Consider the following 24,927-nt stretch of genomic DNA (forward strand, 5'->3'; position numbering starts at 1 on the left):
AAAAAAAAATCTAAATCAGTCAGTGAGCATATTCACGTTGGTAAATGAACCTGTTTAATTTCTTGAACGAACAATACTGTAACGGCAGACAATACATTCATACCACAACCTTGCTAAAGCTTCAGAATCATAATGAAGCTTAAATTGCAAAGGTACCTTTGACAAAGAATTTCTAAAACTATTTCCAGCGTATGATTGCCAGGTGAGAAATTACCTCAAGAAAGAACAATGCATCGTGTGCTTCAGGAATGAAATAAACCAGCAACTCTCTGAACATGCAACTCAAGCTGAGACGAAAAAAAAAAGAAAAGAAAAAAAGGCGTGGCAGTAATATTGCTTACAAATTGCGTGCGTATCCATTGTAGTGTGCATGTGTGTGTGTGTTTGCCCATGAGAATATCCCTACCATATCCATCCCATGAGAACAGCCCTACCGGTGATCCTCAGGGAACTTTTCCCTGGTGTACCTCTCGTTCAGGACCTTGGTGATCTCCGCGCTGAAGAAGTACCACTTCTTGCCGTGGATCTCCTTGCTTACTTTGTCCGGATGGTAGTGGCTGATAGCTTTGATCAGTAGCTTCTTTTTGGTTAGATCCTTCTTGAACTTAGCCCCTGGTGCCTTCGGAGGCCACCTCTTGTAGAGTTCCTCGACGAACTCCTCTGTGCTGGAGGTGCTGTTAAGGTCCTTCATTTCTTTGAGATCATCCCCCATTTCATCAAGGGCCGCCTTCTTCTCCTTATTCTCCTGCTCATCCTTGTTGAGACGATTTTGATATTCCTCCACGAAGGCAGTGGACTCCTTATACCAATCTGAGAGAGAAATAATGTTGAGCATCTTACCAATACAACGGAATCGAGACGTCGAAAGAATGTAACAACATGCTGAAAGTTATCAATTGTGAAGCAGGTCGTCAGCGGAATATCAAACGTGAAAATCATGAAAATTTTGAAAAATATAAATTCACAATTACAATACTGTGAAAGGAACAAATCATGCATTTGTTTTAAGTTTTTAGGGAGACGTTTTCTCACAAATAGATGCTTAGTGCCGAGAAATTTAACATCAAATACTTACTTATCAAATGGCATACAAATTTTGTATACACACTTCTTCGAATACCTAGGATTGAGGCCAAAATGCCAAGGGTTTGTATGACCTGTTTCTTATATCCTTGAATGAAAGAGACGTAAGTGCACTGAAACCACGTGGACAATTTTTTTTTTCCAATTCTTACAAAGAAATGTCTGGGCTGTGAAAATTTTGCGTAAAAATTAGAGTTTTTACGCGCACTGAGCAACAAGAGCAATGCGCCCCATACAACATGTCTCATGAAGTACAGCTCAACATCTCATGTATGCCGCAGTCGGTATAAAATAATTAAATATCTGTGTATGTGTGCGCCCGTGTGTGTGTGTGACAACGTTCTAATCAAAGTAATGCCGGAAAAGTGAATTGTATAATGATATCTGCATTTATATGTCTACTTTGAGCGATGAACTTTTTCCTACCTCCTTTCTCGCTATTGCATATTGGTTGAAATCTTTATATTTCCAAAGATGAAAAAAGGGGTAGTACACTTCTGCAAGAATAATGAAATTGTCTCCCTAATATGTCGAGTACTTCGTTGTTCTTAAAATTGAAAGTATGAAACATTCAGTTGCAACTGCAACATTTGAAACACAACATTTGAAACACACCGTATCCAAAATAATATACGGAATAAAAGTTAAAGTAATATTGCGTTGTTCTAATTGTACAGTTCTTTGTGAACAAAGTACAGAGAAATTTTTCCATCATCAACGCGGTTACGATTTTTTTTTTTCTCGCACACATAGTCTTAAACTAAAAACGAACTGCATCATCTCTCTTCCTTCAATGGTCATGGCTTATAAGAATTGACGGGATAGTCGTGACATCTTACCGGCTTCCTGAAAGTTCCGCGGTGTCATACTCAGGGCAAGTTCGATTGCCTTCTTGTAATTGTCCTTCCCTCTCACAGAAAGCTTGAGAACCTGGAAATGGAAGTATAAATGCAAAAAGTTCATTTGGGTTTTGACGGGTTAGCGCAATTATGTTGCCATAATTGTGATAACAAGCACGGCACGCCTCTTTGCCTTTTACGCCACAATTTACGCTACAGGTGAAAAACAAACAAACAATTTAAAATGACATGTATGATTCATAATATTACAGGCACCCACAATCATTGGAAAGACGTCGATGAAAGAGAGAGAGAGAGAAAAAAAAAAAAACAACCATAAAGATCTCAACACGCTAAAAGTGCATTGCCAAAAATTATTCTGCATTCAAGTCACCAGTCGTTACCTGGTGACTGGAATCTGGGAAAATAATGCAAAGATAAATTACCAGATGTGCGACATATTCATATCATGCAGCGTTCCATCTCTCCAAAATACCTACTCATCAGCAATTTTAGCCCTTCCGAATAACCGACACATACTTGATACTGCCAAAATGTGGCATCTTGACTCAACATACAACACATCAATTTACAAATTCTTTCCCGTGCAATTTGTTTTTTCTCTCTTTATTATGGTGGTTGCATTACAGGAGAGAAAATCTTCCGTGTTACATTAAACTATGCAAAAAGAAAAGTCAAGCTTGGAGAAAATACAAGATTGGCACAAACTTCTAAAGTTCATCAGATTTGGTTAAATCTGTAAAATCTGCACTACAGGGATGATATCTTGAGAGAATTGAAGTGTGGATTGAGGGAGTATACCTTGCCATAAACCCGGCCCAGGCGGCTTAAGGCGATGGCCTCTTGTTCTAAGTCTTTGTCCCTGCACAGCGTGATGGCTTCTGTGAAGAAGTCCACCACGATCCAAACCATGTCTGTGTTCAGCTCTTCCTGATCCTCCAGCTCTTTCTTCAGCAAGGCCTCACCTGGAAGAGGTATGACAGGCATGACAACAGAGATGTCAAATGTCGTCATGACAACAACACTGACGACTCCAATGATGATACTTATAGCGTATCTCTCCGATCCAATGATACAACCCGTGGTGTTAAGACCTGGTCACACAGCCCATAAGTCGCGTAAACGCATGAATCACGCAAGAAATTCGAGCCTTACGCGATACATGCGCGATTTGCGCATTTCATGAGTGTGTCTGACGTGGAACCTTCGTAGTTGTCCGCCGATGTGCGCCAGATCGGCGCTTTACGCGATCCCGAGTTTTGAGCAGCTCAAAACTCGGCTTCGCGTTAAGAGTTTTACCCAGTATTGCGCTGTTTTACGTAATTTTTGCGTAGTTTGCGTAATTTGCGTAATTCTTACGTGGACAATGCGCGAAATATGCATGGAATATCAGTGATCGTTCGCTAAAATGTTAGTATACGCCACGTTCATGCGCGATTCATACGCAGTTAATCATATACAGTGTAGTGATAATGCGCAGATTATGAATGGTTTTCCGTGGACCTCACTCGTTGCGCACAACCACGTATTCGCCCAATTTGGGGCCTTTGCGTGCCTATGCGCTGAAAGTGCGTGGTTTGTTCGTGATCTTTGCGTGATCTTTCCGTAGTTCTTGCGCAATTCATGGGTGATTTCCATCGAGTAAATCAGCGAAAATTCTCGACGATCAAGCACGCACAACCAAATTTTACGCGTGATTCATGCGTTTACGCGACTTTTGGGCTGTGTGACCGAGCCCTTAAATCTAACACCGATCTTTTTGCAGTGGAATTTGCGTGGTCTTCCAAATACCAAGAGAGTGCGCAAGCAAAGGAAATATTTTGGCAGGGTAATTTGAATAAAATTTGGTATGTGAGTATAGGGCGCGGTAGCACCCACAGAGAGAGAGAGAGAGAGAGGCTGTCCAAGGACGGGTCGGGACGAAACTATACAGAGTCTGATATTCCCGCAGATAGAGGCGATTTGCTAGCCCCTATAATTATAGTCTAGCTTCTGGACTCTTTTTACTCGTAACCGTGATTTAGTGTATGCGACAAGCCGTATGAGGGCGTGACACCCGAGAATTGTAAGATTTCTGTTGGCAGTACAATGTACAAAGAGAGAATAAAATGTAATCATTTAAATTTTCTGCTCGAAAGGGAGACAGGATGACTAAGCCAGAAAATGTAATTGGGTCGGTGATATAGAAGGTTGGTTTTCCAATGAGTAAAAATGATAATAACGCCAAAAACAACAACGGTCCGGAAGCTACCGGGACAGTACTTGTAATCAGGGACAAAGTGCCATAATTATGATCATGGTAAGCCCTTGTTTGTATGACAATGACTTCTTTGAAAGGACTAAAGACAAACCAACCGCCAGGAAACATAGTGAGCTCCTACGAAAAGAACATATCAATTTTGTGGAGAGTAATACCTCGGAATAGCTCGAATCACGTATCGGATATTGCTTAACCGCCCTATACATTTTTTTTTTCTCGCTTGTCAGGCCCCCCCCCCCCCCCCCCCTTAGCCCCACCGTTGCTTCCCCAGTGTAATAGTGCAATAACCTACCAGAATATTGCGCAATGCTGCGTGGTGTCGCAATGTCGGGATGTCAAAAGCCAACATGTGGCAATGAGACACAACGTTTCGAACGATTACTGGTAAGGGGGGGGGGGGGGGGGAGGGGACACGTAGGAAAGAGACATTTTCATGATTTTGTTGTTTCCATTACCAAGATTGTACACGTGTTGCACGTTGATACGAATGTAGTTCACTGAACACACTAAATAAAATAGGTTCAATTTCGCAACTATAACCCAACTATATGGGCCGATTTTTCTTGAAGTGAATGGTGTCTATTCGATGCTGATCAATGTCCTCAACTTTTACAAATCCATCAAAGAGGGCAGAAAAGTCGTATACTACGTCCACCTTTTTGCCGGCGGCCACGGTAGTCCGTTTGCCAGAAACGTAGTGCGCCGTGGAGGGATATTCTCCCTGTTTCCCATCCGTATTCTAGCCTTGTTCGTTCCAGTCCTCGCTTTAGCGAACATTAACAATCGGGCTGGTCAGGCGGGACTTCATATATTTCCCGTCGCGTTCCACTTATATGGACCACCTACAAGCTTCGTTTCGGCCTACTACACATTTGTACGTGCTGTCAGGTTTTGTTGCGTTTACCCCTTTTTCTTACGGCCTATACTAGGTTTCTCATCAGCACCATGACTACCGTGGCAATTTTTTGATAGTATAGAAGTCTGACCCAGCATCCACGGCCTGTCACGTTTGCCTATCCCATCCCCCCGCGTTGTCTCACGGCCATCTCGTTTGCCCATGGCGGTCTCAAACGTGATTGCCGTACATGGCCGCCGGGAACATGGTGTAAACATCGCATGCCAGGCTTGCCAGATATGACAGGAAGAGCAAGAAAATGCGTACAACTGCGTGCTTCGTTGTACTCCTACAGTTACCTGTACCAGAGGTGCAGTGGGGAAATCGTGCGCATATTCAGTAGCTTACCTGATGCTCTTGCCTGGCTGGATTCGGCCAAGCACGTGTGCAAGTAAACATCCTCCCTGAGGACATCTATCTCGTTGGCAATATGGGGATCTTCCTGGCACATCCGCTCGGCCTCGTTCATCGGAAAGTTGCACTCCATCATGAATCTTGTGTAAGAGGAGATTCCGAATGGAATATATATAGAGACAGAAGGAGAAGAAAGCTTTAACCCTAACTAGGCGGGCTATTTAGGTAGTTGATAGAGCCGGGGGGGGGGGGGGGGGGGGGCCCTCCCAGGCCCCCCCCCCCCCCCTCCAGATCTCGGCCGTCGACCGTGCGATCACGTCGAAAATTGGCACACACATTGCCTATGATGTAATCTAAAATACCATGAAGTTAATTTTTCAAAAAATCATCATTTATGCTAAATTATGCTAATTTATGCATGATGATGCATAAAATCAGACTATTTGGTATAAATCACAAAAAAAAACTCAAAACAGGCACATTTTTTGTGTAAATATTCTTTTTAGTGTCCTTAGCAAATGTAATTAAAAAAAATTGTGATATCAGAAAAAAATTCTAAAGTATTTTATTGTTTTTTTGAATTTCTTATGTATTTCTTTGTTTTTTCGACTTTATGTTTTTCATTGTTTTTTCGATGAAATTTGTCCGCGACATCGCTCCGAACAAGAAAATATGTTATTCATTGATTTTAATCAATAAAACACCAAAATAATCATGCTTTTATGAAATTTGCCAGTAAGCACAGTTTGCATTGAAATTGTACACAAATTAACGTTTTTGAGCAATTTTTGGTCTGACATGCATGTACATATTTATGCGTAACTTCGGAACCGCCCCCCCCCCCCCCCCCCCCGGCCTAGTTAGGGTTAAGTCGAAGTCGTAGCCTGACGATGTTCCTTCCAGGCGAGATCAGTTGACAATGGAATATATCGATAGTTCAACATTAATCAATCCGTGGCAACTCAACTCTGGAAAAATATATGTTGCTAATTGATCTGTGCGATTAGTTTCAAATGAATGAATAAACAGAAACAGAGCGCGAACAAATATCTAGTATTCACCATACGACAGCCAGCTGTGTCGTAGACGTAAAGCACATGACAATCATTTTAAATATGTCAGGTATATCATTAAAGATATCGTTAGCATGTGGTAAGATGCAGATAATATTTTTTAAGCTAAAAACCTTTTAAAATGTCTGCAAGGTAAGGTGAGGTGGAGAGGGGAAAAGCTGTAGCATAAATTACCGATGAGCGTTGAATACTCTTACCTCAAGCATTCTTTGAAGTCGCCCTTCTGCCATGCCTGCACACCTTCGTGGAACAAGAGCGTGCTATAATCCACATATTTCTGTGCAGCGAAAACGGAATCGGTCAGGCAGCCAAGGAAGTCGCTAAATCCGGCGATGCGTTCTGCATATATGCGGGGAATCGAATTAAGCATTCATGTCTTGATCGTCACTTTGTTGCGGCTGAGAACATTTTCCATAATTCCCTTTCCTTTACCCACTTTTCCTTCCTGCCGTCAAAATCATCTGATTCTATCGGCAATGAAGTGTTTGAAGGTTTTCGTGGAACCTTCGGAAACCACTGGAACAAAAGCAAAAGGCTGAAGCTACTGATTGACAAATTGCCTTACATCAAAGTTGTGTTCTTTTAAACTGATGTACATAGTAAGTCCATTTTGAACATGGGTTCAAATCAGTAAAACTGCCTCATCATCGACGAAATTTTGAAAGTTTTATTGTGTATGGCTTCTCAGCAAAGAATTTTATCGTGTTTTTCAATCTCTCCTTTTTTTAAGGACACAGGGAAATAGGAAGCGTTTATCTTGATTCAACATCATATTTGAGCTTGCATACCCCCTTGTCAACCTCTAGTTCTTCCTCTTTCAACCAACGAAACGTATTTCTCAATTCCTCTTCGCCCAACGCGTTATCAACAATCTACCTTAAAGGGGATGGCTAGTAACTGATCTGTGGGAATCAGTGGGAATGCTGGAGGATGATTGTTCCAATCCTTGTGGGATTCATTTAAGAGTACATTATATATCTATTGTTGTGTGAAAATGATTTGCTTCAGAATGGTCTCATATTCAAGTAATGTGCAGTTTAATATTTCCAGGTTAGCGTGCCTGGTCAGAGACGGGGCATTCATCTGCACATTACTTGAATATGAGACCGTTCTGAAGCAAATAAGTTTCACACAAGAGTAGATAATAAAATGTACTCTTAAATGAATCCCACAAGGATTGGAACAATCATCCCTCAGCATTCCCACTGATTCCCACTGATCGGTTACTAGCCATCCCCTTTAAATGTGGTGTTCTCTGGAAATCACTTTGGAACAGTAATGATATCCACTACTTAGAATGTATTTTTTTATTCATTTTCTTTTTTTCTGGCAAGGTTTTTACGAAGGTTGTTTTGCATATTCATATACTTCATTGCAACCTGGTGGTTTAGTCTCTCATTCAACAATATGTTAGTCTGGTGCCAATCATCTGAACATAATCTTAAAACAAAATTGAAATTTTAAGCAAACATTATCATAATGCTCACTTGAAAGGGTGTCACTACCGTCAATATCTTCCCACGTGCAACGTCAATTGTGAGGGTCTGAATAATGTACCCGATATTTGTCAGAATCTGCAAAAACGTAACTGCCCCTAAAAGAGGACATTAATAGCAAATTCACTGTCAATTCAAACGTTTCCTCCTTTCTCTTATGATTGGAGAATGTTATGGTATATAGTTCCCGTGATATTTCAAAGTTTGGGCGAATAAACCGCATCTTTATCAATGATCCAAAGTACCTATTTAAAAAAAAGAAACAATCTCGCAATAACATGTTGTTGTCCTATTACCTTTCATGTCCAGGGTGGCTAGCCAGTCAGCGCTTTCTTTAAAACACTGCTCCCTGGACTCCTCCACCTGTACACCCCATTGGTCATTCTTCCAGAACCGTTTCTGGTAGGCAAGGCACAGGGATTTCAGGGCCTCCTTGAATCGACTTCGGATGACCTGCGTTCACAAGGAAAGAACAAACAAACAAACATACAAACAAATAAATAAATTAACGACAAAACTGATAACTGGGTGGATGATTCCTTGAAGCTCGGTCAGTCAACTTCCTTGCAGGGACATCATGCATTTTCATGCGTAAACTTATATTGCATTATACGTTATTAGCATGAACATGTCATTATGTGTATTGGCCTTACATCTATGGCCGACTGCACACACTTGTAATTTGTCATCGATTTTGTTTATATCAAGCAAGTTTCTTAGTTTAGTCGACATGCGCAAGCTGAAAGGGTGTATGAATACATGCATATAGGCCCATGCACATAAAGTTTACACATTTTCCTAATAGACAAATTCATTGAATATACACTATGCTTTACGTATCCCAGTACCAACTATTTTAGCTGATTTGAGTACAGAAAACAAACAAACTTAAACAAACAAACAAACAAACAAACAAACAAACAAACAAACAAACAAACAAGCAAGCAAACGAACAACAAAACCAAAACCAAAACCAAAGACAAAAACCACGCCAACAACAAGCAGACAAACACTTTCCCTGTTCCAATGTCTTTCCTTACCAGGTGATCACGAGGAGGTTCACGCTCGGTGTGAAGGCTCGCAATCTTCCACGACGCCATGGCAATGTTCTTCAAGGCCGACGCTTCTTCCTCTCCGTTTGTGCTGTAAGTGAGTGCATTGTGGTAGCAAGCGAGGGCTGCCTCGAATCGGTAAGTGCGCACAGTTATCCCGACGTTTTGAGTGGCGGTCCTGTAGTACTGATTGCCGCGCTGCCGCTGTAGTGTGGAATCACTCTCCTGCATACTGGCTGACCTTTTCATCTCAGTGGCTGAATGGAAGATGACAATCATACATACTACATGTTCACATTTTCCATGCCGACCTTTCTTTCTATTTTCTTTTTCTTTCTCAGTATATACAGCATCACACTCGTTTCAGAGCTTCAAATGTTACTGCAGTGTATGACCATGGAGGGGAAAGAGAAGGAGCGGGATCTCTTTGCAATAATTATTTTGTGCAAATTTATGCGTAGGTTCTATACAGCATGACAATTGAATGCTTGGCATTTCACTGGCTTTGATGTTCTATGCTCCAAGCCGCTCTTCCGTAGAGTTCAGAGGAAATGTTGAAATACTGTAATGAACTTGGTGGTAATCTTGTTCGGAACAACTCCATCAAAAGTTTTTCTTCAATCTCCTTGTTATCAGTACCTCCTGACTGAAAAAAGAGAGTTTGTATCTCACTAAAAAGTTAACATTTAAAAATCTTACGCACATTGCGCTTAGTAATAAATGGTGTTCTGCGCAAACCTCAGCTGGCAATAGCCCGCGACACAACCGCAACAAGTTTTGAGCATGCATGCTCAAAATTTGGCTGCAGGAAAATTAGACAGAAAAATCCGTCAGTCCGGAAATGTTCTTGATTCTGTGTTTGTTTGTTTGTGTGTGTTTTTTTCTTTTCACTTTTATGGCTCTCCTCCGTGGAGGGGGCTAATCTGGCTTCCAGACCCTCCGCTCGTACCATTTTGCTATATTGACGCCCTCAACGTCGAAAACTGCAGCAGGTTTAGGTGGATTTGTGCTTGCCTTCCGCAAAGGCGGCGACTTCGTCACCGCGGAGGGCGCATTTTGAAACAGGAGGCCAGTTGGTAAAGGGTCTGGAAACCAGACTATAGAGAGGGGATTCCGTGAGGCTGCGTTCACAAAAGAAGTATACTATTCGGGTATTCGGGCTCGTTTTTCGAGGGCACGCGAATAGCTTGAATCGAACGATAGGATTTCCTCACACCGGTTCACATAAGAGGGCACTATTTGAAAATACCGAATAGCTGCGAAAAGTATAGCAAAGTGGGAATCGAGCTTGTTCGATTTTCTTGCAGCGTATACCGTCTCTCGTTTATGAAATAATGACACTTTTGGTCTGGATTTGCCCTTTAGCAAAAGTAAGCATGTAGACTGACATTCTGATGCAGTTTAGAAATTGTTAATAAGATTTGCTGGGATGTAGGAGGAAGAAATCCTCACTGCATGGGATGGTGAGTTGACGGTGCGGGTGGCGGTGTATTCGGTGCCCGAATAGCGAATAGCGAATAGCGAATACCGAATACCGAATACCGAATACTTCTATGTGAACGCAGCCTTAAGCCAGTCGTATAGTCTGTTATATCAGACTGTAATATCATGGATATCTATTCCCCAACAATATCATAAGCTTGTCGGCACGGCACTATTATACAATAAATGACATCAATGAATAAGCACACGAAATTCCTGTAGATTCTACATATCACGGGAAGTTTATAGTCAAAATAAATCTAGTTCAAAATTCTGGACGTCACCAATTTCCATTCAACCGGTATACCATTCCGTAGGATATTTTGTTCATGCAAGAGATTTTTGAAAACACATGCACGCACCTTAGGTTAAAATCACGCATGGTCAATCTATCATTTGTTTAGTTTTGGTTGTGTGTTTTCTGTCCATGTTTACATTTTAGTCAGTTATTTTATACATACGCGTGTAGAAAGTAACTTATTTAATGGCCTTTTTGGTTTTATTTAAGTTCTCTTCTTTCATCTTCTCAGTTACAGGTAAAAAATTTATAGATCATTTTTTTTTTTGTACTGCATTGTAAAGTAGTGACAATTCTATTATACTGTTAAATGAGAAAATGAGATGAAAAAAGAATGAGATTGAAGTATCATGAAGAGAATAATAAACAGAGATATTGGCCTATATTCAAATTGTCACTTTGAAGCATGAAAGTCCAACTTGAAACCGATCTTTCAGGATCACCACGCGGCAACCCAGCCGGGCGTAGAGACAGGAAATACATTGGTAGTGACCTTTTGTTATGTCGTTCTGTGCTGATGGAGAGGATCGAGAGATCATGGGCGCAGCTCTTACTAAGTTACCAACATGATTATAGAAGAATGTTAGCGCAATGTTTTGCTGATGAGGTGAAAAACAATTAGATTGCATTGATTACAGAAACATGACAGTAAACAATAATGATATCACATTCCTAGAGAGATAAAGAGTGCCTACGCGACGATACACTTAAATAGCATGGACTTTTGAGGTTATTGTAGTATGCATAATGATGCACATGCAAGTAGGTACAAAATTGATTTTCGACTAAATCGAGCACCTATAGACACAGCATGCACCAGCTCGACACTCGACACAGCTGGGCACCGTTTCGTGAAAGTTGTCAGCGCTGACAAGCTGTCACTATCTGACAATTAACATCCATAACTTCAGTCTGTGGCCAGAGCATCTCAGCCAATCAAAACCAAGGATTTTGCTGAAATTGTCAGAGACTGACAACTTGTCAGCGCTGACTAAATTGACGAAACACCCCAGATGTTTACGTACCTGATACCTTATCTATTGAAAGTACACAGCACAGTAAGTATTCTGATACGTGGTTGATACACTGACACATGTGTGCATATTTATCAAATCCGCGCATATTCCATATAGATCACATACACATGGTTTCACATGGATGAATAATCATTCACACACGCTCCCCATGCCCAACTAGAATACGTGTACATACAAATTCATAGGCATAACTTTTTTGAATACTCGCAGCCACTCGCGTATTTGCAAACGATCGAGGGGAGGTTGGTCTGCAACATTCTGTTGCTCATTATACAACACGACACCTACAATTAGGACTGTCGTGGAGTTTGTAGATGCACTTTACGCATTACGTCACCCAAGACACGACCCCGGAGTCAAACGAGACTCACCCGGTTGATCTTGATTTATTCCGCCGTCACCTGGTGACGTCGTGGGGTTGGGAAGTGAAGTCGGCTCCGACGACGTCCCTTCTGAAGGAGTTGTGTCGCCTTTAGATGTCCCAGCGGTCGAAGCTGTCGGCGATGGCCGTCGTCTTTTTTGTCCCATCGCTCTCCTTGACAGCATCGGAGCACACCCCAAGCACTCCTGGCCACCACCACAGGTGACCGTTTCCCTCCTCTTACTACGCCTGCGCCTGCTGCGCTCTGATGCCCACTGCGTACTAGTACCTTTTGCTCTTGGCATCGTGACTTTTCACTAAATATTTACACTCAGACGTTTACTATATATCCCAGACAAAGTAATAATGCCGATGTATGAGGGAAAAGAATGTTCCAACTGCAGAAAATAGTAGGCTCCTATAGGAAATCGTATCAATGCTCCGTTCATCGAGAGTTGTTCACGCAGCAGGTGTGAACAGTACAAATAAACTATCTTACACCATGGACAAAATGTACCGTGAAGTTGAGTTGCACACGAACACGAGCTGAAACGTTGCTACACTGGAGGCCAGCATCTTCACTCTCTCCCCTATTGCCCCTCCCCTCCCCTCGTTCGTAGTCTGGTTTCCAGACAGTTTGCCAACTGGACTCCGCGGCGACTTCGTCGCCGCCTTTGCCGACAGGCGGGACAAAATCAACTTAAACTACCAGTATACTAGTTTTCGACGTTGAAGGCGTCAATATCATGAATAGCGAAATAGTATGGGCAGAGGGTCTAGAATCCAGACTACTCGCTCGAGGCATGGTGCTGCGGCTCGAGTTTTGCTCTTTTTCGGGGAAAACATTGTCTGGCTTCCAGACCATGATTATGGCTGTATTTTTTTAAAGCCGGTTAAACGATCTTTGTCACAGCGGAGGGTGCATTTTGTGGAAGGTACGTACGTACGTCAGTTAGCAATGGGTCTGAAAACAAGACTGGGGAGTTCATTTATGGACAATGCGCTGCGATTGTTCTTCATTAGGTAGGTCAAGGAGGTACATCTTTGGGTAGGTACAGGGAGGTGCTCCCTGTATCTCCCGAGAGAAACAATGAAGCTCCTTGATAAAACAACATGTTCGGTCTTCAATGTGCATATAAAGGACTGTGAGTGCTTTCAAATAAAGATACACACGTATTTTCCTCAGTTTTTCACATCTACTAGTAATTCTCATATAATGTACAAGCTACATAATAGACATTCGGAGTTGAAGATTTTCCTCTGACCTTTCACGTGGATCATACACCTATGAAAAAGCTTAATTGCTTTGGTTTTGTTTGCTATCCTTCTTTCATTATTTTTGGACATTCCCTATCAATTTATCTTCACTATCCACAATAACACAATACAAACATAACTGGCTTTATATAACAATCTACATCTTTGATGGTTCGGGGTAATTTTAGTATACTTACAGTCGATATGGGTCGGCGATGTACCGGTATATGCTTTTTGGTAGCATAATCCATATTGGACAAGAAAGTGGGAAATTGATAATGTTCAGTCGATGTAGTAGGTAGTACTATCCATGACGTAACACGACTTGAACCCAGTTCAGGCAAATGGTTGCACCGTTGAAAAATATGAAGACTATTATATGAGAAGGGTGCATGCACGTCACGAGACCGACACCAATTACGAATCATACAGCTATACGATCGAGTCACACAAGTCATACAGCCAGCCCCGCGAGTTCGTCACAAAGCAAACAAGGCCCACGAGACCAATATATAACGTCGGACTCGTGAGCTGTACATTTACCTATTGTCGAACTCGTGGGCCTCATCCCTCATACGCCTATTTAGTTTCGAACTCGTGGGCTGTATAATGAGTGGATGTCGGTCTCTTGCTAGGCTGTCCCCGTATTCAGCCTCTGTCAAGTGGCTAGTGGGCTGGCTGAACCACAATAAAAAGCACGCACATTGATAGGGTTATGATATAAAATTAACTTTTAAGTGTGAATGTCTATGGTTTCTTTGCATACATGTACATAACTGAATGTAATCATCATGGACGAGTCCCCAGTAGGACACTCAGGAAAGGGTCCATGGGAAACGCGTGTTGTGGAAAATTCAGCCCGTCCATAACTGGGATAGGGAAGGGGAAATTTCTTCACCACTGTCAGTGTCATACGAGTTTGTGCAGGGAGGTGCTTCCACGTCCCTGGTTTCTGAATTCAACAAATACATGTATTGTATGTATCCTCTGTTTTGTGTACGTCAATACAGTGGAATGTGGGGGTCAAATGGAGCCATATCCAAACGTAAAACAGAGCCTCCATAGGGGCAGATTACGGAGGCCAAATAAACCACTGGAGTGTTTACCGAGTCTTTGAATTAAAGGAATTTGAGTGTAGGAAATGAGAAAAGGGGCATATGGCATGTATATGATCCATCCTGTGGAATTATCCCTGAACATTAAGGTTAAATAATGACTCGCAACCCCTGGTTAGGAACTGAGCGTATCTACCACATCTGTACAATAATTATATAAGACCAAATCAGAGTAGAACAAAGCGATCCGAATGAAAGGTGAGTCCCACCTTTGGGATCGACTTGTTTGGGATATCTCAGTCGTTTCAATACCGATTTTCATCAAATAAACTTTGAATTCCTTTCTAGAACTATATGTTCTTTAATATTCCATTAGAGATTTCTCATTATTTATGAAATATCAAACAGTAATCGAAAAAAAAAAACCGACGTTGGAAACTTGAAGCCCATCTTCACAATTGAACTGGTACCTACTTTAATTATCGATGGTTGCCCATCGATAAGCGCATTCTGTTCAAGATCGTAGTTATCACATTTAAGAGTCAAGGAAAATCTCCCACATACATGTATATCTCTAGCATGATTTCTCCATATCAACCATCCCGCTCTCTACGATCAGCTGAACAGAATCTCCTAAAAGTCCCCAAGGTAGTCTCCCACACCCATGGTGACAGAGCCTTTTCAGTCGCCGCCCCTTCACTCTGGAATTCACTCCCCTTAAACCTAAGAAATCAGCCATCCCTCAACAGTTTCAAAACTGCACTTAAGACTTATCTCTTTCGTAATTAGTTGCTCAGGTAAATGTTACCAGCCTGTTGAGGGTATTGTGCTTTTCATTGTAGTGTAAATAACCGTGTATTTATGTAATTATTATTATCATTTAAGTGATTAATTATTTGTGTAAATTATAGTATCTTGGATTATGCAGTAGTTTATGTTTAGGTATATTATGTAAAGCGCTTAGAAGATTTTATTGCTAAGCGCTATGAGTTATTATTATTATTATTATTATTATTATTATTATTACACGGCGGCAATTTTGGCGGTTGCTAAATAGCGGTACCAGCGCCTTCAAGGGGGAAAAAAGAATGTCGCAGGTGGTGAACTCCCCTACCTTTAACCTATGGTACTGACTGTTCATAGTAACCAGCCTAGTAAGTAGGGGCTAGTACGGGTACATCCTTGACTGCACAGATCGACTGATTCCAGCTTGGGGTGACAAAGACATAACGACAATCGATCTTGACATAACAACAATTAATCTTGAGCAATGTCGTCGCATTGTATTTGCAATAATGATATTTCGTGCTTCAGTGATCACCATGCTTGCCTTAGCACTTAGGCCCTAATCTTTTGTAATGTAGGACCAATGTATAGATCTATGTATGGGATACGTAAGCCCTTTTTACACTTGTGTTTCTTAACCCCGTACTTTCTCTGACCCAGGACTATTGTTAATCCAGTACCAATTTTTTCAGCTTTTTACACTCGCCAAGAAATCCCGTACTAAGTTCTTGTCCTAGGCTAAAGAGAAAACTGACCTTTTCACACTCGTATTTCTTAGTCCCGTACTTTCCAAACCACATGAATATTCATGATACGCTGTGCACTGTCCAAGTACACGCACGCACCGGCAGCACTTGATTACCTCGTTTCTGATTGGTCAGTGGGGGTTGGACTTCGTCTCCGTGGCTTAGCCCCGCATTAGTTTTTCGTTCTGTTTACACTCGCTTGCTTGGCACCGCAATTGCGGGGTTAATTGCGGTGCTAACCCTGCTTTTTTGCAGGGCCAGATAGTACGGGATTATCGGTGGAGCTAGCCCACTTTGGCAAAAACAAGTTTTAACAGAAAGTGGGCTAAGGAAAGTCCGCGAAGCCCCCCCCCCCCCATCCCCCTTAGCCCGACTGTTGGTACGGGACTAAGGAAAAATTTGCAAGTGTAAAAAACCCTTAACTGGGAGTGAGACTGATGAGTACTATTTATCTCTTTGCTATTGATATTATATTGTGGCTGAACCACATATAAATGTAGATTACAGTAGAGTCTATAGAATATCTTTGGACTGAACCCCCCCCCCCCCAAAAAAAAAAAAAAGAATAATAGGGGTTTAGATTTAGATTTCCTGTTGAATCTCTTTTGGGTGAACCATCTCTACCAGATACCTCAAAACTATGAAATGATGCTCAGGTAGGTGATGTGATGATAGAGTTATAGGAAAATACTTTAGTACAGTAGGCCTGGTTTTATTTTATATTGAGTGTATTGAAAGGATGCTGTGCTATACCTGAATGAATAACAGGACGATGAATATCGAATCGAGCTATGCAGTCACAACAACCTAACTGTTGTAAAAAGGTGCCGGTATTGCGGTAGGCCTAGTTGTTTTCCCCGCAATGGGGCAACCCATACGACACGTTGATAAACCGATGTAGACTATAGACTCTAGCACTTGTAAAGATCTACAGACCTAAACTGGTATTGCCTACCACGCCATATGAGATGATGTTCTGAGGATAGGACCACTCATGTCATGATTCCAGGCCCTTTCTGCCCGCGAAACTCTTCAGTAGCCCTGTACAGTATCAGCACGCGCCGTGGGTACGGGCCAGCCAGAGGTGTCAGATTTTGTCTAGGCCAGGGTGCTGTTCATAGACCTATAGTTAGACTTTGATGTGTGGCGGTGTAGGACTGTAGCGGCAGTATTGATTTATTCAAGAAATATTTTGATTGGAACAATTTAGACTGTTACACCCCCTTTAAGGTGCAGATCGTTACCTTGGATACACCGTCAAGTGCGCATTCCTTCGGCTGCTTGCGCACTGATTTTGCTTTACGTACTAGTATGCTGTATGCGTACTACATAGCTAGCCACGCAAAAGACATGGGCCAAGATGTAAGACACGATCAAAACAGAATGAGTTTGGATCTGTGATTGATTTACTTTAGGAACCTAAACAGTTTGGTAAGAGAAATTATGATGGAAAACAGACGAATATTTGATTGCTGTAGCTTTGTTTAATCCTTTATGTAGTGATATGTGTTGTGTTGTTAGCTTGTAATTGAGTTCAGAATTTAGGTTGACAAAACGATTCGATACGGTGTTCGTATAGAAAGTGATTATACGTAGAACAGTACGGTACGCTGTAGGTATTGATTATTGTACATGATTCCTGCTTAGCAGGCAGGGAAGAGAAATGTTGGAAGTGTGAGTGTATGATTGAAGCTTACAACACTGTGTATGTTTTATTTAGGAATAATGTAAGACTCCATATTCAGAAGAATATTGTGTCATGGTCATATAGGAATGAGAATCAGATTAAGGGATTCAACTTTTGTCACTTTCATAGAGCTGTATACTGTTAGATTTACACACATATATGTACGTATACCGTACGGTCAATACAATCCCATACATAACTGCAGTTAGAGGGCTAACTTATTCAATGTTTGTGAAGGGTTAGTTTCTTTTTTGGTGTATCATATGGATGTGGAGGTGTCAAAAGGAAAGACATTCATGGGTTTAAAGGGAAAGATGACTTTGGATTTATTCTATTGTCGGAAAGGCAGGCTGCATTCTGGATAGTGTTGTAGGGATGCAATTGCATCATTTGAACTGAATTATGTGAGTGATAGAGATAAAGGTCACTTGAGAATGTACACTTTGTTTGAATGATCAAAGTAAACAAAGTATGATAGAGTCAGGTCATTTAGAACAATATTATTATCTCATGGTGCAGTGTATTGGACACTGAGAAATGCAGTACATGTACCATACATCAAATATTGAGTCAGAATTTGTCTCTGCAGGACATTCATGTGTTAATGTTTATGACCGAACACTTGCATATTTAGTGCACTGTATATGGTTGCATGCATTTGGGTTAACAGTGTAAAGTTGTTACTGTTGTTTATGTTAGTTGCACAAATCGAAAGGTGTTTCGATTATTACAAGTATTAAGTATATTTGGAAGACACAGAAATAATTACACTTGACAAGCTGTTCAAGGTAGTGATAACTAAGCATTTATTATTTCTTTTCTCTTTTTATAGCGAACCACAAGTTCGGGTTCGACAGCAGTATGCAAGCACACAAGTACACAAGTTGGTGTGTTCCACAAGTTTTGGTTCAACACAAGTTCGTGTTTGTTACAAGTACACGAGTCCAGCTGGTATTGATGTCTTCAATAAATGAACGAACCTGTGCGTTCCAACTGTGACTGACTGAAGTAAACTCTCACCTTTATGTAGTACGTGTCTACAAGGACCTATACGTGTGTGTGTTATATTGACGATGTAACTGTCAAGGTCTGATCATGGACCCTACGTAGGGTCCATGGTTTGATCAACTGAGTGTACAATACAGACAGTAATCAGGCAAGCTGATAAGACTACGGATCCGAGAGAGAGAGAAAGGGAGAGAGGGAGAAACCGATAAAAACAACGGGGATTCCCCGCGACTGGTTTGTACCTTGTGTCCGCACACGATTGTCCCGTGAAAGCCTAACCGCTGCAGCGACCCAAATATGTTACAGCGCCCCGCGATTGGGTTAGTGAAAGCCTAACGATCCCATCCATTGAAGTCCAAAATTACTGAATGCACAAGAGGCTGGTTTATACCTTACACCACGGATTGCATCAAGGGCTGGGAAGCCACTTTGATAGGCCTAGCCCTAGACCTATGATACTTTAATAGGTCTAAATATTAACAGAGTAAGATGTTGCCAGTTTGTGTGTTTGTACGATACTGACTTCGAGACGAGTAATCAGATGCTTGCCTTGCTTCGGTACGAGTTAGCGAGTATTTCAGTCACAGGTCAGGTTGCTTTCGATACAGCACTTGTGTAAGGCCCATTAGTGGCGGTTATAAGACGAACTTGGAGGATCATAACTACACGCAGCCGCTGTCGCGAATAGGAAGATCAATGAGTATTGACCCTTACTGGGATCTGGTAAGTGAGGATGTCGATGTCGGCGGCGGTGTTTTATTTTATGCTGCCCTCATGCCGTGGTGATAAATCATGATGCTTGAATTTGAAATACATGTACTAACTTGTAGGACTACTCAAGTATCACTGAATGACCACGTTGAGTTGAACAATGCGCAATATTACCGGAGACACACTACAGACGGACGAGACAGCTTTGTGTGTGTGTGTGTGTGTGTGTGTGTGTGTGTGTGTGTGTGTGTTTACAGCAAGCACTGGTGTAAAGAGATGGTGCTGGCAGCTGACACACAATGTCATCATTGCATCTCCCGTTGTCACGCTTCTGTTGAGTTGGTGGTACACGTAAGTTTGACGACGAAATTAGAGAACGTTCGTCAAGCTGCTTTGAGATCTTCATAAAGTTGACATTGTAGTTTAGCCATAGGCCTACTCTACTTCAAAGTATCGAAGCATACTCATTTTACATCCTAGCCCAGTATCAATTTGAATCGTTTTTCCGAATGGATAATCTTGTTTGTACTACTACTAGGCCTGCATGCACATCACCTATTCTTGAATTTCACCCATTCCACCAGAATGAAGACAGCGGTATATTACTACAAGGGAAGAGCTGTTGTAACAAACTATATTTACATAGTATTATGAGGGAAAATGTGACCCGCGACAACGGTTTCAGGCAAAAGTCGCAAGAGCAAATTTCCTCCTAGGCGGGGTACAAAGATCTTTACCATTATTTTTGTCGATTTGGGTTTTTTGCAGAAATCGAATCTTTGATATGTTTTCTACATCTACACTAAATTTCATAGCATAAGACTACGTTTTTCCTATCGAAAATGGAATTTTAAACACCCTATGTTGGATCGCACTCGTCAGTTTCGACCTTGTTTCGAACGCCGCGCCAATATCCCCAGCGTTGCTACGGCGCAAGGTCTCGCATGCGATTGGCTGGTGCGTCGCACACATTTACATAATTCGGCTTTCGGAGACACCAGTTGCAGCGTTTGGGGAATGCTTTGTCCACGCATGCATGATTACATGCTCCATTGTTCTTGCTTAAGTGGTTTATACGCTGCAGTGCGTGCTCTTCGTTTGGCTTTCTATCCAAACTATTCTACCGCAATGTTCGACAACGGAAGTGAAACAAATATCATTTAGCACGACATAATCGTGTGAAAAGAAAAAAAACAATAGTCTACTTGTACATGTAGTAAAATTATGACAGCAGACTGACTCAAGGGAAGGTAGATGAGAGGAAAGGAGAGATCACATGAAACCAGTTATATTCAAATACTACACATCAAGATCGCACGAAACTAACGAGTCGTGTTTGTTTGTTTGTTTTAATATAATTAACACCAACGAACAAGGCAACATATGCACGGCTTGTAAAAGCAAAACAAACAGGAAGCGTGACCTTTGCCAGCACTGGCATTTTTCTGCCTACAAAAGGGTCGCCAATGATAAAGTCAGATCAACAACAATGAAAACGCGATTTGTAAATGTGTGGATTCGCCACCCGCTCCTGTTACATGCACATGGTCATGGCGTGTGGATGCCATTGCGTAATGCGTGCGCCCATACACATGTACACCATGCGTGCAACTATCGTATCCGCCATCTTGAAAGACGTAATGGTAAAACAAACCCGAGCGAACCGCATTGTTTTGCGGCTCCATACGCTGAGCTCCTAGGAAGGGTGCCCGGGAAATTTGACTCTCTCAGTGAGCCAATCAGAAGGCGATGTGGTTGCTAGAGGCGGAGCTTAACAACGATTGGCACCATCGTACGGATGGGTGATTCTCACATCGCATTGCCGCTCGGACATTGTCTTTGAGAAAGAGGTGAATCTTCAAAGCCTGTTTTCTCGCAATTTTGTCAGGCTAACAACTTAAAAAGTGCACTTTATTTCGCTTTCCATGCCCACTTATGGTGCCAAAGAATGCAAGTGTTTTATATCAATGCAAAGCTTAGGAAATGGGCAATGTGATTCAGTGAAAAAATGAATTTTCAAAATGCCCGACTTTTGCCTGAAACCGTTGTCGCCGGTCACAAATGCTTTTATAGGAGTGATTTATGTATTTTTTGCGTTATTTTTTCATTCTTTTTACAGTTATCTTTGAAATAAGGGAATCGGAGACAACTGAAGAAAAACGAAAAAAATGGCTGGAATATGTCTATGGATATATATAGCACTTGCTCTGTCGTCATATCTATGTGCTTCTTTTTTTTTTTTTCAATCTTCTGACAGTCAAAAAACATATCGTGTAGGAACCCAGCCAGGCCAATGCCGATCAAGGTGGATACGACTCCGATCGCCCTTGCCGAGCGAGCCCGACCTGGCCAAAATAATTTGGTCGGGCTTGATCTCGAGAGTAGATCTAATCGGCAGTGGGAACCCACCATATATATGATGACTGGCGGGGGAGGGAACATACCGAATGTTCCATCCGAAGGGTTTGAAATGCTATTGAGGGAGGTTATAAGTCCCGAGACGAAGTCGAGGGACTTATAGCCTCCAGAAAGCATTTCAAACCCTGAGGGTGGAACGTTTGGTACATGTTCCCAACAACAAAAGTCATCATCTGCTATATTATACATTGTATGGGTTAGTCAAATCTGCTTTTTCACATTATGGATTGAATAGGCAAATTTATCCTAATAAATCGATTGCGCGAAAGATATGATCGTTTAGTCGATTGGTATCGTTTGTCATTTGTTACGTAAACATGTTCTCAAGTGCCCATGGGCGAACATAACCAACGTGCCTCTATCACGTGACTGTGTTTAGCCAATCACTACCGGTATTTGACTAACCCATTTAATTATAACACGATGTTACATGCACATGCTACATTATTCATGACCACGCACTATGACCGATCGATGTATCCTATCAAGAGCTTGCATCGATTTATGACTTCTAACTCTTAAGTTAGGTATCATTTACTCTTGACGCACACCTGCCGGAGGAAATACACAAAGATATTCCACTTTCAGCCTGTAATGTACTGCGAGTATTGTAGTAAGAGTACTGTTTTATGTGTCGGTAGCGTGGTGTGCACTCTCAACTGTATAGTATATGATGTCAAGCCACAATCGAACATTAGTCCATGCAGGAGACAAGGTGATGGTTCCAAGACATACAATTTAGTTTATTAGATATAATAATCAGGAATTCCAGAATGGTGCATAATATTGACGAGGGAATATTGTCGGTAGTATAAAAGAATACTGTTCCACTCCTTCTTGGCACATGACCGAACAGAGTCGGGGCCGGAGTAAGATTGATCCCTCAACTCCAGAAGCATAAGATATATAGGGACATGGATAGAAGTTAAGAGATTAGTAGTCCGGGAGGGTCTATGATGTGGGGATTATAGGTTCATTGAACAGTACTGTGTAAGGGACTGGCGGTGGGAAATGTAAACACAGTTAGTCTGAATTTACTTAAACTTGATTGAGGACAAAGGGAAGGATTAACTATTGAGTAGAGATTAACCAAAGTAATAACAAAGATGGTTGGGTTCTGAATGGAAGTTTCATTGGAGGTTTGATGGTCTTGTTAATAAAAGGATATGAGACTATAAAGCTGGGAAGTGTACATAGGGTTTTGGATTAGACTAGTTGTATATTTAGACAGTATAATTGGGACAGGAAATGGGGATAAATTCTTAACTTGGTCAATCAAGAGACACTTATAAATTACATGAGGTTTGTTCTGTTTTAAGGTATAAACTCACTATTTCTCCATCTTACATTGTGAAGGAAGAAGAGACAGAAAGTCCGCAGCTTAATAGCTGTATAATTTCGCGAGTCGGGAGCTATTCGCGAATTTAACAACACGCGAAAATATTACCTTCCAAAATGAATCCCTTGCCTTGATGATACGAAAATTTCAGTACTAGTAGTATACCATGTCATGGCTTACCGAACAGACCATACTGTACTGGCTAAGCTTGTTTACGTACATATAGCACGTCCACGTCTACTTACGAATACTGTAGAGAGCCAATCCATTATCGCAAGGGGACCACTCGTCAGAAATCTAGCGCGATAGACTTAACCACTTAAAAAATGTTGAATTCTAACTTACTAGTTAGTAGAGTTTGGTAATTTTTTTTTTTCATGCAGTGTATAACTAGTATCATTCTTATTTGCTAGTAAGTTGAAAATTCACACTTTCTTTGCCACTTCATTTTCTCTGGTCCCCCCAATCGCGAATTTAACCACTCGCGAAAATGTGTGACAGCGGCAATTCGCGAAAATTTATGTACGCGAAAATTATAGCGTATATTCCGGAAATGTGTTTATTTTTGTTTTCCCTGTCGAAGAGAGCGATACGCACCCCGTGCGTCAAGCGTTGTGTTTGCGCAATCCCGATACAGCTGTGTGGGGATTTCGCAATGGCACCTGTGCTCGTGGCCGTGTAATGAAAGAACACTATAGGCCTACGCTACAAAGACGACAAATTCGGTCAAAAATTTGTGTTTGTGTATGCATAATAATGAAATCAGATGAGGTCCTAAATTTTCTCTCGTAATGAGTGCTGCGTGAGTGTTTTCTTTTTTCTTTTTGGCAGATGACATAAGCCATGAAATTTAAAGGGGACATTATTTTGATATCCCAATGAATGCAAAAGAGTAATGAAGACCTAGAAACAATCGTGACAGAAGAGGTTGAGAGAAATACAAGCTGAGCGTCAGAAATCCACACAACGCGTCCTGAATATCAGACACGACTGTGCAGAAATTACTGGTAGTCAAGTGTTATTAATTGTTACACAAAGGCTGATATCGTAGTGGCGGTTTTCATTTTCTTCTCCGCACCCAGTGACAAAATGACATGGTTAGCGACATCGTTGGCTTCATTTTGGTTTGATGATTTTTTTTTGTCAAACATGTGAGCTTTTCATTGATAAAGGACTTGTTTTTATGTATGATGTCATAAAGCATTACATAGTAAAGGCCTATTATATATATATATATATATGCGCCTATAATTGAAATAAATGTATAATGATACATAAGACACTTTCTTAAGCGTCGAACGGTTGTCTTGTTGAAACCCTTGATTCCAGCAAAGAATGCACATCTCACATGAATTTTAAACGACATGTGAAAATATGTCCTTACCAGTTCTCCTGCATTTCCCAAATCCATGTGTTTACAATAATGTATTCCCCTCTACGAAATACTGTACAGCTGCCCTGAGTGTTAAAAAAATACATCAATAAGAATGAACTGAAAGGTGTTGCTACCTACCTCAAAATCAGGAGAACCGATCATCGGGCTTCCTAGCCAGACAGTCAGGGCAACAAGTTGATCTATTAGAGTATTCCTTTTCTCCACCTGTGTTTGCAATGAGGCAACCCGACAGAGAGTTGATGAGCCGATGGTGTACAAATTGTGTCGCGCACT

General features: G+C 41.4%; 1 protein-coding gene across 1 annotated transcript; it reads right to left on the bottom strand.

Annotated features, from left to right (window-relative positions):
* On the bottom strand, window positions 1-24,927 carry LOC139720895 (uncharacterized). The gene is made up of 8 exons (XM_071632224.1): window positions 24,772-24,927; window positions 9,062-9,330; window positions 8,318-8,474; window positions 6,723-6,864; window positions 5,447-5,592; window positions 2,745-2,908; window positions 1,923-2,013; window positions 1-810 (listed from the first exon to the last, which is right to left on the bottom strand). The coding sequence occupies exons 2-8, from the start codon at window positions 9,320-9,322 to the stop codon at window positions 431-433; spliced, it is 1,341 nt and encodes a 446-aa protein (XP_071488325.1). The 5' UTR covers window positions 9,323-9,330; window positions 24,772-24,927; the 3' UTR covers window positions 1-430.

Source organism: Diadema antillarum, unplaced genomic scaffold (genome assembly GCF_040938485.1).
Source record: "Diadema antillarum isolate AM-2024a unplaced genomic scaffold, OU_Dant_1.0 scf00000134, whole genome shotgun sequence".
In the NCBI taxonomy this organism is placed as follows: domain Eukaryota; kingdom Metazoa; phylum Echinodermata; class Echinoidea; order Diadematoida; family Diadematidae; genus Diadema; species Diadema antillarum.

Excerpts from the sequence above, each read along its gene's own strand:
- LOC139720895 (XM_071632224.1), bottom strand. The coding sequence starts at position 9,322 with ATGAAAAGGTCAGCCAGTATGCAGGAGAGTGATTCCACACTACAGCGG. Across the intron at positions 8,475-9,061 it reads AACCTCCTCGTGATCACCTG|GTCATCCGAAGTCGATTCAA; the intron begins GTAAGGAAAGAC and ends TTGTGAACGCAG. Across the intron at positions 6,865-8,317 it reads AGCCACCCTGGACATGAAAG|AACGCATCGCCGGATTTAGC; the intron begins GTAATAGGACAA and ends GCATATATGCAG.